Here is a 15,447-nt window from a genome sequence, read left to right as displayed (position 1 = left end):
GCTTATATCGCGCGTATTCCGTGGGTACAGTTCTAAGCGCAGGGATTTAAAAAAAAAATTTATGCAATTTATATCGCGCACATATTCAAGGCGCAGGGATTTATTTATGCCGTGTGAGATGGAATTTTTTACACACAATACATCACGCATTCACATCGGCCAGCAGATCGCAGCCATTTCGGCGCATATCCTACTTTTCACGGCCTATTATTCCAAGTCACACGGGTATTTTGGTGGACATTTTTATCTATGCCTATACAATTTTGCCAGGAAAGACCCTTTTGTCAATCGTGGGATCTTTAACGTGCACACCCCAATGTAGTGTACACGAAGGGACCTCGATTTTTCGTCTCATCCGAAAGACTAGCACTTGAACCTCTTGTCTGTGTCTATATGTCTGTCTCTCTCTCTCTCTCTCTCTCTCTCTCTCTCTCTCTCTCTCCCCCCCCCCCACTCACCCCCCCCCCTCCCGCACCCCATTCCGCTACCAAGGATTCTCCAACATATTACTTGAGTCTATGTTGAAACTAAACAGCCACACAGTAACAGAGAACAATGAAGTTGACCCGAAGCAGAATATCCTAACAATCTTGAGTACCATTCTTACACTGCACGACATCGTGTCCCCTGTTGGTAAATCTTTCTATTATAGCGGTCAGACAATTTACCTGTCTCAAAACGAACAAAGGGGACCCCTACCGTCAACGGTTTAAATAGTTTTTACACGCGTTCACTGGCCCATGAGAGAAGAACCACACCACCTAGTTCTCTCCCTTCCTTGGCATTTGTTTTTAATTCTCAAAGCTCTTTTCAGGTCCTCGCTGGTCATGGAAACGGGACCCTGAAATAGCCCCCTGGTAATATTTGTACCTGTGACATCTCTTTTGAAAACCTAGCGGACGGAACTTAACAATATACTTCCCATACCCAAACACACGCCTTAGCCCTCTTTATGACCCTGACCTGCTGTGTGTTACAATAGGAACAGCCCGACAGGCCCCTTTCACTACACGTACCTTGACTAATGTCTCTTGAATCCAGTCAAAGGTCCTTGAGGTCCATTTTCAGTGAAGGATTATTTGTAAGTGTACCTATCCTAGCGGTCCGTTTAGCGCCGGTGCTCGTGAGGCATACGTTTGGTCCACTCCAGCATCGACTTTTTTTGTTTACATGCTTATTGCAGTATCATATCACAATGGTTATTGCAATATAACATCACAATTCTTATTGCAGTATAATATCACAATGGTTATTGCAGTATAACATCACAATTCTTATTGCAGTATAATATCACAATGGTTATTGGATAGCACGCTGTTCAACCCGAGAACAAAAGCGTCTCCACCTCTGCAAATTTCAAGATTTTGAAGCGACTTTCGATGCATTAAAAATTTACAGTTTATGAGTGCAGCTACTTGTTGCAGTTTCATAATCTGGGTTAATGAGGGGTAAAGAGGTTACAGTAGTTGGAAGCTAAACAACCCAACGCATAAGCAAACAATACATTTTTGAATTTGTAAGCAAAAGCTTTGATAATATCAGTAGAGTAGGAAACACGGGAACACTCCTTGGAATGTGTTTCTTTATTTTAATCATGCGGAGGCAGTTTAATGATGCCAGTAGAATTGTATTTTGTTGTTACAGCAAGGGTGGCCACTCGGCACTCGGTAAGTGCACTTGCCTCGGAAGCAAGAGGTTGCGAGTTCGACCCTGGGTCGGGGCGTAAGCAATTTTCTTCCCCCTTTCCTGGGTTCAAGTGCTAGTCTTTCGGATGAGACGAAAAACCTTCGTGTACACTACATTGGGGTGTGCACGTTAAAGATCCCACGATTGACAAAAGGGTCTTTCCTGGCAAAATTGTATAGGCATAGATAAAAAAAATGTCCACCAAATACCCGTGTGACTTGGAATAATAGGCCGTGAAAAGTAAATATTCGCCGTAATGGCTTGAGATATACTGGCCGATGTGGATGCGTGATATATTGTGTAAAAAATTGCATCTCACACGGCAGAAATTAATACTTAAAGCGCTTAGAGAACGTCAAGCGCTATATAAATCTCCCATGTAAATAAATAACCTGCCGCTTGCTGATTTTTTTTGTATTGTGGGGGCAGCAACTTTTTTCTTTTTCTTTTCTTGTGTTTTCTCTTCTTTCTGTCGTCCCCGGAACCCCCTCCATGAATTTCTATACAGTATCTTTATTCGGCTTCTATAGTGGGTGCAGGACACAAGGAGCCCTGTTCCGGGTTCTCCAGCTTACTCCTCCGTCGCGATATAACCTTGAACGGTTGAAAACGACGTTAAACACCAAATAAAGAAAGAAAGAAAGAAAGAAAGAAAGCTTACTCCTCCCTCTTTCTTTAACAGTTCTGCCTCAAGGTGTCAAGGCAATTGGTACCCCTGGACTTAGTCCTCTGTAATTTAGTCCTCTGTAATCCCCAAATTCAGCTAAACGTGACATTCCGTAGAGGGACTAATCGAGTCCCTTTTGGGTCTCCTGGCAAAAGTATCCCTACAGCTAAAGTTATCCAAAAGGTTTCTTTTTTCTAAGTCCTCAGAGATTACGGACAAGGAGAGAACTCAAGCGGACAATTTTGAAGGTTTTTTCTTAATTGGAGGAGAGCTTTAAGGGGCACGAGAAACTACACGTGGCCAATTATAATGTGAAAAGCAATTTAATCTGTCAGAAAGAACTTGACTTTTATTTATTATGAATGCCAATAAGGTCCTAATAACACTGAGCATTGAACGCACAGGCCGTGTTACACAAAAGCATACTTAAAACAGGCTAAAACGCGTGTTTTTTTTACTGAAAGGTTTTGAAACATACCACATAATTATTAGTGAAATAATTATGGTGTGGGTGTTATTATGGTTCATACTACCTGATAATCATCGCTGTCATTGTAAATGCTGATTTCTATGTTGTACGCATTAGTTATGCTGACAGTTACGTACACATTTATCATCAGCTATATTTGGATGGTCGTATTCCGTAAATAAACCTGTTACTTTGTGTGTGTTTTAAATAAAAACATTTTTGTAAGGCTTACTCATTTCGGGATGGAAGCATAACACTTTGAGTACCAAAGGGTACTCACTTATGAGATTGTGATTTTACTTACGTACCATAGCATTCATCTAACATCAATTTGTTTAATTTATTAACCCTTGGCGTTTAGGTACCCGTAGCGAGCAACAGGACCAACGATAAGTTGAACCAAATTATATCTTCGAACGCCCTGCTCACCTTCTTGCTTCAAATGCTCGTATATTTTTGTCTACACGCCATTTCCCTACCAAAATAAATAAATAACAAGAAATTCCTCCGAGGTAGGAAAAACACCCCGTCCTCACCATTCTCACTGCCACCAACTGAGAAGGTTATTTCCCTTTGACCATTAATATGTCCCTCTATAAGTCCTTGTAGAATCTTAATCCACCAATAACTCCCTAACCGTGTGTTTGACTGGTCCCAATTTTTGTAAGGACCGTCTCAGGAATGTATAGAACCTGTTCACCAAGTTTGGTGACGATCGGTCCGTTCATTCTTGAGATCTATATGCGAACACAAACACACAAACAAACAAACAAACAAACAAACACATCGACCGAATCCTATACACACCCCTATACCGGGGGTGTAAATACCGAAAGAAAGAAAAAAGGAAGGAAAAAACGAATGGAAAAAAAAGAGAAAGAAAAGAAAACATAAGATAAGCTTAGATAAGATAAGATAAGATAAGAAATTAGAAAAGAAAAGAAAAGGACACGAAACGAAGCGAAAGAAAAAAGAAAGAAGGAAGAAAAACCAAAAGAAGAAAAAGAAGCAACGCACCAAAACAAATAGATAGATAAACAAATGTGTACAATAGATTAAATAAATAAATCCACTCACCTAAAATGATAAGTTTTCCCGTCTGGAACAGTCTCTCGTCATCCCACTCGGGGTGGGTCTTTGCCAGTATGCCACACACGCGGTTGTGTTCTCGCATCCAGACGGTGGAGTACACGAAAAGACCGGGCAGAAGTCCGAAGAGAGAATGGCCGAGAGCGTACTTGTGTTCTTCGCGCACGTGCTTCGGGTACACCATTTCTGCCCCGGTCTTGGACACGGGCAGCGGGTATTCTTCTCCTTTGACCAACTGTGGCAGACAGAAAGAAATGTAATGTAAGAATGGTTGTATTCAAGATGCAGGTAAATAAAACACTGTTATCATTAAGTGCAGGGCCAGTGGCAGTCAGAAATAAATGTAATCACGGTAAGAATGGTTGTATTCAAGATGCAGGTAAAAAACCCACTGTTATCATTAAGTGCAGGGCCAGTGGCAGTCAGAAATAAATGTAATCACGGTAAGAATGGTTGTATTCAAGATGCAGGTAAAAAAACCCACTGTTATCATTAAGTGCAGGGCCAGTGGCAGTCAGAAAGAAATGTAATCACGGTAAGAATGGTTGTATTCAAGATGCAGGTAAATAAAGAAATGTAATGTAAGAATGGTTGTATTCAAGATGCAGGTAAATAAAACACTGTTATCATTAAGTGCAGGGCCAGTGGCAGTCAGAAAGAAATGTAATGTAAGAATGGTTGTATTCAAGATGCAGGTAAATAAAACACTTATCATTAAGTGCAGGGCCAGTGGCAGTCAGAAAGAAATGTAATGTAAGAATGGTTGTATTCAAGATGCAGGTAAATAAAACACTGTTATCATTAAGTGCAGGGCCAGTGGCAGTCAGAAAGAAATGTAATGTAAGAATGGTTGTATTCAAGATGCAGGTAAATAAAACACTGTTATCATTAAGTGCAGGGCCAGTGGCAGTCAGAAAGAAATGTAATGTAAGAATGGTTGTATTCAAGATGCAGGTAAATAAAACACTGTTATCATTAAGTGCAGGGCCAGTGGCAGCCAGAAAGAAATGTAATGTAAGAATGGTTGTATTCAAGATGCAGGTAAATAAAACACTGTTATCATTAAGTGCAGTGGCAGACAGAAAGAAATGTAATGTAAGAATGGTTGTTTTCAAGATGCAGGTAAATAAAACACTGTTATCATTAAGCCTCCCGTAAACCATCACAGATACGGTCAGGCTTTTACACACAGTACAAACACCCTTTCATTTAAACACTCACCGATTGAGAACATCCTAGGTGCCCTCCGTAAAGAGCGAACAATTTTCAAAGAATTTATTTTGCTTGGTTTATCTTACCCCTGAGCCATCGTGAACCCGTGTGATCCAGTTTCCCTTTTTCACAATGTAGTCGTCAGTTAGTCATTTGAATGCGACTCAATGTAAGCTTATCTACAATAGCACGTTTTTATGCACGAAACAAACGGCTGTGGTTCACAAGAACTCTAGCGATGGCTTTTCACTGTTGAGAGGAACGGCGATATGCCGCGTAAACCCGGCGTCGTCTGCTACGACCCTTGCGTGACCCTGCTGCCGGGCTTTTCTTTTTTCAAACTTTCACAACTTCGAATTGCACTGATCTTGTCTTGATGAAAAAAGAATTCTTTTATGATTAAAGAATGTTTGTGTAACAAGCTGTCAATTTATTATTTAGATTTTAAAAGTTAGGTCTAGCGCAAAAACGCACCACGGTCCAAAAACATTCTGATAATCATCGATCCACGGCTATCGCCAGTTTAAGGGAAGTAACTCATTTTTGACCTGAGTTCAGGATGGGTCCAAAAAGTGTTCGAGACAATCTGCAAAATTAATTCTTTAAAAATTGCTCGCTCTTTACGTTGGGCACCTAGGATGTTCCCGTTTGGTGAGCGTTCAAATGGAAGGGTGTTTGTACTGTGTGTAAAAGCCTGACAGTATCTGTGATGGTTTACGGGAGGCTTACTGTCCGGGCGTGATTTCCGGGATATTCATAACAGCCGTCCAGCACCAAAACGAGGCGCCATTGTTGTAAGGGCCAAGTCCACGAAAATAAATTCTTTGAAAATTTCTCACGCTCGACAGAAAGCAGCCAGGATGTTCCCGTTCGGTGAGCGTTTAAATGGAAGTATGCTTGTACTGTATGTAGACGCTCGGGGAGCTCTGTGATGGTTTACGGGAGGCTTACTGTGCCTTTAAGTGCAGGGCCAGTGGCAGATAGAAAGAAATGTAATGTAAGAATGGTTGTTTATTTGGACGAATTATTCAGCCGTTACCGCCTTACGTTGTAATGTCCATGCAGGAACACCACTATAAGCTTCTAGCTTGCTGCTGTTACCTGTTTATTTTGTATACATGTCATGATTGTAACTTTTGTTAAAATAAACTTATGTTTAAACCAATGGTTGTATTCAAGATGCAGGTAAATAAAACACTGTTATTATTAAGTGCAGGGCCATGTTGTGTATTTAAGTTGTAGGTCTAGACAAATACGAATTCTCATTTATGCTCATAAATTGTCCTCAGGTTGTAATAAGTAACCTAGGGAAAACATTAAGGAAAAAGAACATTTTATTTTCCGTCACTGCAAACATTGATTCGAGTAACCCGAGCTCTGAGGAGTGGAAAGAAGTGCGGTCATTACCGGAGCCATCTTTTCTTTGCCATAAACTGTCAGGATCAAACCGAGAAAAAATAAAATGAATGAGGAAAGAGCTCCGTCTTCAAGGCTCTTTTTCCTCACGTGGTATGGATTCGAGGTAATAAAGGGGGTGGGTGAGGGGGGGTGAGGCAAAGGACAAATATTCAGGAAAAATTGTTCCGTCGTCTTTCTTTGGATCTCGATACAACTGAACAGTTCTTTTCAATCTTGGGTATGAAAGAAAACGTGAGAAAAAAAAGGGAAGGATAAGACAGTCATACAAGCTGAGTACCTCGGGGCCGGTACCTTTCCGACAATGCCGTCCAATCGTATTCATCTTCTATTATGAACACACGACGGCGAAAACAGGGTCAAGGACTTGCGTGAAGTTACTCAGTTGAGATTTTAGGACGGTCGAATAGTTCTTTTGGATTTAATGTACTAAAGAAAGGATTCAAGGCTCTCTGTTGGCACCTGTTTTAGATTCAGGGGAGGGGGGGGGGGGGGGGCAAAAAGAGGACCAAGGGCATTGGAACAGTGAAAAGTCTACATTATCTTTGCTTGAGATTTCTAGACGGTTGAATAGTTCTTTTGAGTCCGAGGTACTATATAGGAAGCAAATCACAAAAAGGAAGGTAAAGCCAGTTATATGAGGACGAGGGCCCCAAAAAGGGGGGGGGGGGGTATCATCACGATCACGGGAAGGGAAATTTTAGCTTTCACGATCACAGTTACCTTGATTTTTGTTTTCACGATCACAAACACCTTGACGAATAGAGGATCATAGAGTGATACAGCTGTGAAAAATGTACGTTGAAAATAAAATGCTTTGCAATAATGCCCATCACAATCACGAAAACAAATGACGATCACGATCACGAGACTTGATTTTTTTGTCATCACGGATCACGGGCAAAGTCCCATCACGATCACAGAAATGGAAATTTCGGCATCACATAAAGGTCAAAAAACGCCAATCACGATCACGATTTTAAACCCTTTGGGGCCCTCGAGGACCGCAGAGGCTGCATCTTTTAATACTGTACAGTCCTATTTAAGCATTGTCAGTTTAGTAGACGACCTACCTCCTAGTCGCCGTGTGTGTCTGTGCGTGTGTGTGTGTGTGTGTGTGTTTGTGTTTGTGTTTGTGTTTGTGTTTGTGTGTGTGTATGTGTGTGTGTGTCAGTTAGATTTATGTGCGTGCGTGTGTCTGTCGGGTATGTCTGCGTGCGTGCGCACGTGAGCGTGTGCTGTCTGAAAGATGAAAGACCACCATTCACTCACCTGCATTTTAAACTTTCCTCCCTTGAAGCTTCGTAATCTATTTTCCGCAGCTTTATCTTTTCCGTAAACGTTGCTCATATCCACCTGTAGAGAAAATAAGATAAGCATTATTGCTTCCCCAGTGCCTCTAAAGTGCTAAATTACATTTTGATGTCAATACGTGCGTGTAATAAGATCAAACTTTCAACTTGTCCAAAATGGGAAAATGGTCAAACCACAAAATGCATTTAGTGAATGAACTTGATTGAAACGTTTGTGGACTACCCTTCCGCTCAAGAGGTAACAAACAAACAACCAAACAAACAACCAACCAACCAACCAACCAACCGACCAACCAACCAACCAACCAACCAACCAAACAAACAACCAACCAAACAAACAACCAGAAACAATAAACAGACAGAAAAGCGAAAGAGATTTACTTTCTCAAGGTATTGGTTTTGGTCTCAGAAAATGTAATTGATTTCTGTTTGTCTGTCGTCTTTCCTTATTTTGTGATGTTACGACGGAAAGTTTCATTTCGGTTGCCAAAATGTATCGAAGAAAATAATATAAAAACAAGTCGCGTAAGGCGAAAATACAATATTTAGTCAAGTAGCTGTCGAACTCACAGAATGAAACTGAACGCAACGCAACGCAGCAAGACCGTATACTCGTAGCATCGTCACTCCACCGCCCGTGGCAAAGGCAGTGCCCGTGGAATTGACAAGAAGAGCGGGGTATTCGTTGCGCTAAGAAGGATAGCACGCTTTTCTGTACCTCTCTTCGTTTTAACTTTGTGAGCGTGTTTTTAATCCAAACATATCATATCTATATATTTTTGGAATCAGGAACCGACAAGAAATAAGATGAAAGTGTTTTTAAATTGATTTCGAAAAAAAAAATTTGATCATAATTTTTATATATTTAATTTTCAGAGCTTGTTTTTAATCCGAATATAACATATTTATATGTTTTTGGAATCAGCAAATGATGGAGAATAAGATAAACGTAAATTTGGATCGTTTTATAAATTTTTATTTTTTTTTACAATTTTCAGATTTTTAATGACCAAAGTCATTAATTAATTTTTAAGCCACCAAGCTGAAATGCAATACCGAAGTCCGGGCTTCGTCGAAGATTACTTGACCAAAATTTCAACCAATTTGGTTGAAAAATGAGGGCGTGACAGTGCCGCCTCAACTTTCACGAAAAGCCGGATATGACGTCATCAAAGACATTTATCAAAAAAATGAAAAAAACGTTCCGGGATTTCATACCCAGGAACTCTCATGTCAAATTTCATAAAGATCGGTCCAGTAGTTTAGTCTGAATCGCTCTACACACACACACGCACACACACACACACGCACACACGCACGCACACACGCACATACACCACGACCCTCGTTTCGATTCCCCCTCGATGTTAAAATATTTAGTCAAAACTTGACTAAATATAAAAACACACCAATAACAAACAAAAAGTCTATTATGCCGAAAAGAAATCTTCCCCTTTCTAACATACACTTTCTTTCTTTATTTGGTGTTTAACGTCGTTTTCAACCATTCAAGGTTATATCGCGACGGATTTCTAACATACACGTATTCTAAGAGATAGACTAAAGCTTACCCCGTGGTATCCCCACTGAAAGAGATAGACTTAAACTTACCCCGTGGTTTCCCCACTGAAAGCCAGGTCCTTTCTGGAAGTCAGTCTTGAAGAACATGTGCGTAAAATGCTGAGCAAAATAGGAGAACAGAACGTTGCTGCCTGTGGGCTCCGGTAGAAACTTGGTCCTGGTGAAAAACTTCTTAATCAGCAGGTCCACGTCTGGTAGTTCTTTGGGCCCTGCAGAAAGATAATGAGTTTTGTGAAACGTTTGTGAAACGGATTTTTATTTTATTTTTTATTTTTTATAAATGAGTAACAATGAGGTTGATGTAAACGTTTCCACACGTGAAGTTTAAAATGACATTTAATACTTTTAATTAACCGAAATCAATTTTACGCCAGAAATGTGGCCGTGTTCTGTTTGACACCCCCCCTCCCCCTCCAGGATTACCATTCTACCGTCGACGAAGTTATTTACTGTCTGTCCTCCCCCCCCCCCCCCCCTCCCCCGCTCCCCAAGAGTCCCGAAACTTACCATTTAACCGTCGACAAAGAAATTCAGACGCTTATCTGACATTTGTGTTTTACATTTCTTACTTCGTCCTTTTTCACTAGAAATTGAGCAATATTTAGGAAAAAATATGTATCTATATTTCTATCTGTTTACTTATATCTTTCGGAAGGAGAGGGGGTGGGGGTGTCATTCTGTTGTTGATGATATATTTCAGACACCTTTAGTTGTCAATGCAGATTCATCCACAGGAATGGCCAAATCGTCCGCCCGATCGCCAGGGGCGAGTAAACATTCCGCCGGGCTAGTAGTAGAAACCACCTGGCAACTCGCCCGGCTGGCCAGTGAAAATTCTGTACCAATGCAACACTTTTGGTTGTAATATCGAGTTTCAAAGCCATATAAACACTGCAGATGCAGCAACTGTGGGATGTACCGGGCCAGCGACATTTCTGGCGGGCTAGTAACTTTCTTGATGTTACTCGCCCGGTTGGCGAGCAAAAGTGTTGAGATTTGGCCATCCCTGATCCATATCCCTGTTCAGCAGGTCAGTCACATTACATACACTTCACCATTCAAACGGCTCACCTTTGGTACCCATAGGCGTGGGGCACTCTTCAGGGACGGGAGGCAATATCCGTGAGTACAGGGATCTGTTGAAGGCAGCGTCCAGCGTGACGTAACTATGGGCTGAGTTGTAGATCGGGGGACTGTCCAACACGTCCGCTCTTACTGAAAAAATACAAACACACACTTTTTGATAAGACAAGGCGAGACACGATGAGACGAGACGAGACGAGACGAGACGAGACGAGACGAGACGAGACGAGACAAGATGTGACAGACGAGACGAGACGAGACGAGACAAGACAAGACCATTACAAGACAAGACAAGACACTTTTGAGACAAGGCGAGACGTGACGAAACGAGACGAGATGAGACGAGACGGTTTTTTTTTTATTCACGAGGCGTTGTTTCATCAATCAATCAGTCCACCAATTAGTTATCAAATAGCCAATCAATCAACCACATCCAATCATTACTGACAACCCAACCAATATTGAAATGCACACACTACCAGTCGTTTTTCCTCTAATCAAGTACCCAACAAAATAACCGATCGGTGTCCCAAGCCTAACCATCCATCCATCAGTTGCAAATAAGTCATTCCACACCGATAAGTCCACCAATCAACCAATTTACCGACCGAAAAAAATCGAATATTGAGATTTTAGCATGTTGTTTTCAGTCAGTCTCTACGACACATGAGAAACAGCCTTCATACGACAAGAACTAAAACAATACTCACACATATAAATCACTTTCATTATCCGCCGACTGAGGAACGTCAGGTTGTTGACGATGTTCCAGATCCATTTGTACTTGGGTTCCACCAGGAGGTAGTGTGTGGTTTCGGTATCGGGCCGTAACCACGTCTTGATTCTCTTCATCAAGGTTGCTGGAAAACACAAACATTTAAACAATCACATCCCAAATAGGTCCAAGTTCCCTCAGAGGACGTTAAACCCCCAAAGTCAGTCAGTCAAACATTTACAAACACTGTAAGTTTTGCAAGATAATCAGCATGAGATAGATTTGGGAGCCGGGGAGCATAACGAATACGGATTTGTACGACAGGTAAAAGAGAAAAAGGGGTGACAGAAAGAGAGAGAGAGAGAGAGAGAGAGAGAGAGAGAGAGAGAGAGAGAGAGAGAGAGAGAGAGAGAGAGAGAGAGAGAGAGGGAAAGAGAGGGAGAGAGGGGGGAGAAAGAGAGAGAGAGAGAGAGGGGAAAAGAGAGAGAAAGAGAGGGAGAGAGGGGGAAGAAAGAGAGAGAGAAGGGGAGAGAGGGGAGAGAGAGAGAGAGAGGGGGGGAGAAAGAGAGAGAGAAAGAGAGGGGGAGAAGAGAGGGAGAGAGAGAGAGAGGGGGATAAGAGAGAGAGGGGGGAGAAAGAGAGAGAGGGGGGGGGAGAAAGAGAGAGAGGGGGAGAGAGAGAGAGAGGGGGGAGAGAGAGAGAGAGAGGGGGGGGAGAGAGAGAGAGAGAGAGAGAGACACACACACAGATACACAGAGAGAGGGAGACATAGACCGATACACACAGAGAGGGAGAGAGAGAGAAATAGAGAGACAGAGATAGGGAGGGACAGAGAGAGAAAGAAAGAGACGGACAGATATAGTATATTAACCAGAAGCGGCGTATGGCTGTCTGAATGGCGGGGTAGAAACGCCCATACACGCCAAAACCCACTCGTGCAAAAACATGGGTGAACGTTGGAGTTTTAGCCCATGAACGAAGAAGAAGAAGAGCAGAAGAAGTTTATCATATTTCCAAGTAACCCCAGATTTTGTTATAACTTTGTATACTCACGGTGTTCGCAGTGGTCCCCATAAAAGTCCATATTGCTGCAGTCACACATGTAGGTGTCATGGCCTGTTGTCATACACATTCCGTCATTTTGACACGGGTACGAACAGCACGGATTGGCTGGAAAAAAAAGAAACAGAAATCAGGGATTGGCTTGGGTTTTGTCCACTAGAGGTCCATTGACTGACTCAGCCACGAATCAATCAGTCATTTTTCAAACCAATCAGTCAAGAAAAACCCCACTTTCCTTCCACCATGGGACTGCCGCAATTGTGTATCACGGCAGTGAGAAGAAACGTCTGAAAGTTGTTTACAATGTACAAATGAGAGGAAAATTCAATTCATTTCTTCATTTTCTTGTTTATTATCCAATTGTCTTACATGAAGAGGAATAAAAAGTCTGAGGACACAATAGCCATATTTATTTCAATTAAGTAAGGAAGGGAAAAAAAAGAAAGAACAAGACAGCAGACAAAAATAAGACGTGCTGACTGACTCTGCTGCATGTCTGTCGGTCAGTTGACGGATTGAGACCCATGTGTGTCGGTCTTTTCCGAATTTAACAAGGCAAAAGACCGATGCCCGACGCCCAAGCAAATCCCTGAGAAATTATCATCACAGTTGTTGATATTATCTTCGTGTTGGTTATAAAAGAATCGTGTTAGGTTCACTTACTCTGGTTGCACATGTCGTATACAGCAAGAGCGCTTTCGCCCTTTCGTTTTTTCAGTCATGATCTAATGAAGACTTTGAATTTAGAAAACTAAGGGCGCTAACGGTTGACATAAAAAACATGGCAATTTTTTAATTAACAGATTTGCGTATTGTTGTGAACAGTTAATATGTAAGGACCGTCAAAGCCCTCTTCGTTGACTTAACTCTTTTAAAAAATTAATACCCCCCCTCCCCCCTCCCCGATGAAGATACGTGGAAACCGTCACCAGGAAATAGAATATTCTATCTTGTTCTAGTTATTATCACCTGCAATCTCTTGCTCAATACCCCCCTCCCCCCTTTCTGTCAACCTACGAAACTACCATTAATTACGTTTACTGGTTCTTCAGTGAAATCTTTATCATTTAACCTAAATTATCCAAGGTTAACTGTTATAATTTTGCGATTCATAAGCATGGCTGTCATAATTATGATAAGTTGTTCTCTCGATTTCTGGCACAGGCACGCAGTTCGTACTGACCCCAGGGTCCGATTAGAAACAGAAATTGGCGATTAGTTCTACGGAACGTAGTGTATCTAAGCCCCCTAGACAGCACTTTCACTTGCGCATTACCTCAGATTTTCTGTGAATGTACGCAGTCTTTGATAAAAGCCAGACACTATAATTGATCTTCGTATCAGTTATATTGACATCCTTGAGGACCTATCCGAAAGGCCGGGCTATCCGAGAACAGGAAGATACGTGGAAACCTTCAAGGTTCCTTGCTATCTTGTCCAATTATACCTTCCCTAGAACTGTCTCCGTAGGTGACACATTGAACTCAAGACCAGTAAACCAGTTGGGTTTAGGTTGTATCCCCAGACAGCTGTCTTGAAAAGTGAAGTGCTCTGAAATGACCACTTGAAGTTTGTCAGCACAGCTGGGGATTGAGAAAGGCAGTAACCCCAATTGAAGGGAGAAGGTCGACTTAAACGGGAGAGGGTGAAACTGTAAATCAGGTTAGTAGTGCAGTGGAATTTGCCTTAGGGCAATTATGGCGTGGGTACAGGTGGTTTCTACAACTGAGGTCAGGAAAGACTGGCGGTGACATGGCTGTGGAACAAGAGTGATCCTTTGTGCACCCTGTAACTCTGACTGTGTTTTTTTTTAAATTACACGTGACATACGTATGTTGACAAGTGTAGGCTATACGTACATTTTCTTTCTACAATAGAATAAGAATAAGAATAAGAATACTTTATTATCTCATAGAGAAATTCAGGGGTGGTACATAACAATAATACAAACAAGACATTGATTTTACATAAAACATATAGCACTATATAACATGGACACACTGTGTATAACTTCTACTCTCTCTCTCTCTCTCACTCTCTCACTCTCTCATACTCTCTCACTCTCTCCACTCTCTCACTCTCTCTCTCTCTCTCTCTCTCTCTCTCTGTCTCTCTCTCTCTCTCAGTCTCTCCCTCTCCCTCTCTCTCTCTCTCTTCGACATAAGCAAGATATTTTATTTCAAATATTCTCTAACTTGAGCCTGCATCCTGCCCCCTCCTTTTTACATCCCAACGCCTTAAATTCCATCCTTTCCTACCTTCCTTAAATCATTGTATACTTCCTTCAAGTTTAAAGACGACGGTATGAAAAGAAGCTTTCTACATGTCCCACCTACTCAAACGCATATTTTACATAAATTTATTGAAAAACCCTGCAGATTCCTTAATCTTTCAATCTTTTTGACTGAGTTACAATTTTTAGAAATAACCTTGCCTTTGACCTATAATAACATACGCTTTTGTGAAATGTTTTGGAAATAAGCTCACCTCAGCAAGGAGAAGAAAAGAACAGACACGGGGCTTAGCACTCGCACCTTGTAACCCGATGCACGGGTATGTAGGCCTAACACCCATCCACCCGTATGCTGCAATCATTATCTACCCTATTCCCCCAATTATCTGCAATGGAACCTGCTATTACTGCCATCCATCATTTTGTTCTTGTTTTTAATTTTTTTGGAGTCAGTACAACTTTTTTTTTTTTACAGCGTGGTGCGAATAGTTTTACTGAGTTCTTGACATTCTCTTTTGAAGGCTGAAATTTGAACTTATTTTGATATGGATGAGAAGGTAAAAAGGCGAGCAAGCGCGTGTGCGTGGGCGCGCGCGCTCCTGCGCAAGAGAGAGAGAGAGAGAGAGAGAGAGAGAGAGAGAGAGAGAGAGAGAGAGAGAGAGAGAGAGAGAGAGAGAGAGAGAGAGAGAGAGAGAGAGAGAGAGAGAGAGAGAGACTTAGACTTAGAACATTTTATTCACATAAAGGGTAGACATTTTAGGCCATAGGCTTAATCTTACAATGTGCCCTTTACATTCACACAAACACATATTCACGCGTGCGCCCGACTAGAATCATAGAAACATCAAGCATACAGTAATAATAAATGAGAAAAGTAGTAGAAAATACATGAATGGAACATCAATAAAGCAATTACAGAAT

General features: G+C 41.5%; 1 protein-coding gene across 2 annotated transcripts in view; it reads right to left on the bottom strand.

Annotated features, from left to right (window-relative positions):
- Positions 1 to 15,447, bottom strand: part of LOC138948659 (prostaglandin G/H synthase 2-like) — a 59,392-nt gene that overhangs the window by 7,370 nt on the left and 36,575 nt on the right. For both annotated transcript variants that reach the window (XM_070320238.1, XM_070320239.1), the window contains exons 3-8: positions 12,285 to 12,401; positions 11,227 to 11,376; positions 10,505 to 10,648; positions 9,464 to 9,642; positions 7,812 to 7,895; positions 3,900 to 4,146 (exon numbers count right to left, since the gene is read on the bottom strand). In XM_070320238.1, the coding sequence (XP_070176339.1) occupies positions 3,900 to 4,146; positions 7,812 to 7,895; positions 9,464 to 9,642; positions 10,505 to 10,648; positions 11,227 to 11,376; positions 12,285 to 12,401 (921 nt within the window). The remainder of the gene's footprint in view (positions 1 to 3,899; positions 4,147 to 7,811; positions 7,896 to 9,463; positions 9,643 to 10,504; positions 10,649 to 11,226; positions 11,377 to 12,284; positions 12,402 to 15,447) is intronic.

The sequence above is a fragment of the Littorina saxatilis genome, linkage group LG15 (genome assembly GCF_037325665.1).
Source record: "Littorina saxatilis isolate snail1 linkage group LG15, US_GU_Lsax_2.0, whole genome shotgun sequence".
In the NCBI taxonomy this organism is placed as follows: domain Eukaryota; kingdom Metazoa; phylum Mollusca; class Gastropoda; order Littorinimorpha; family Littorinidae; genus Littorina; species Littorina saxatilis.
The sequence above is the reverse complement of the archived record's forward strand: the minus strand, read 5'-3'. Positions and strand labels throughout refer to the sequence as shown.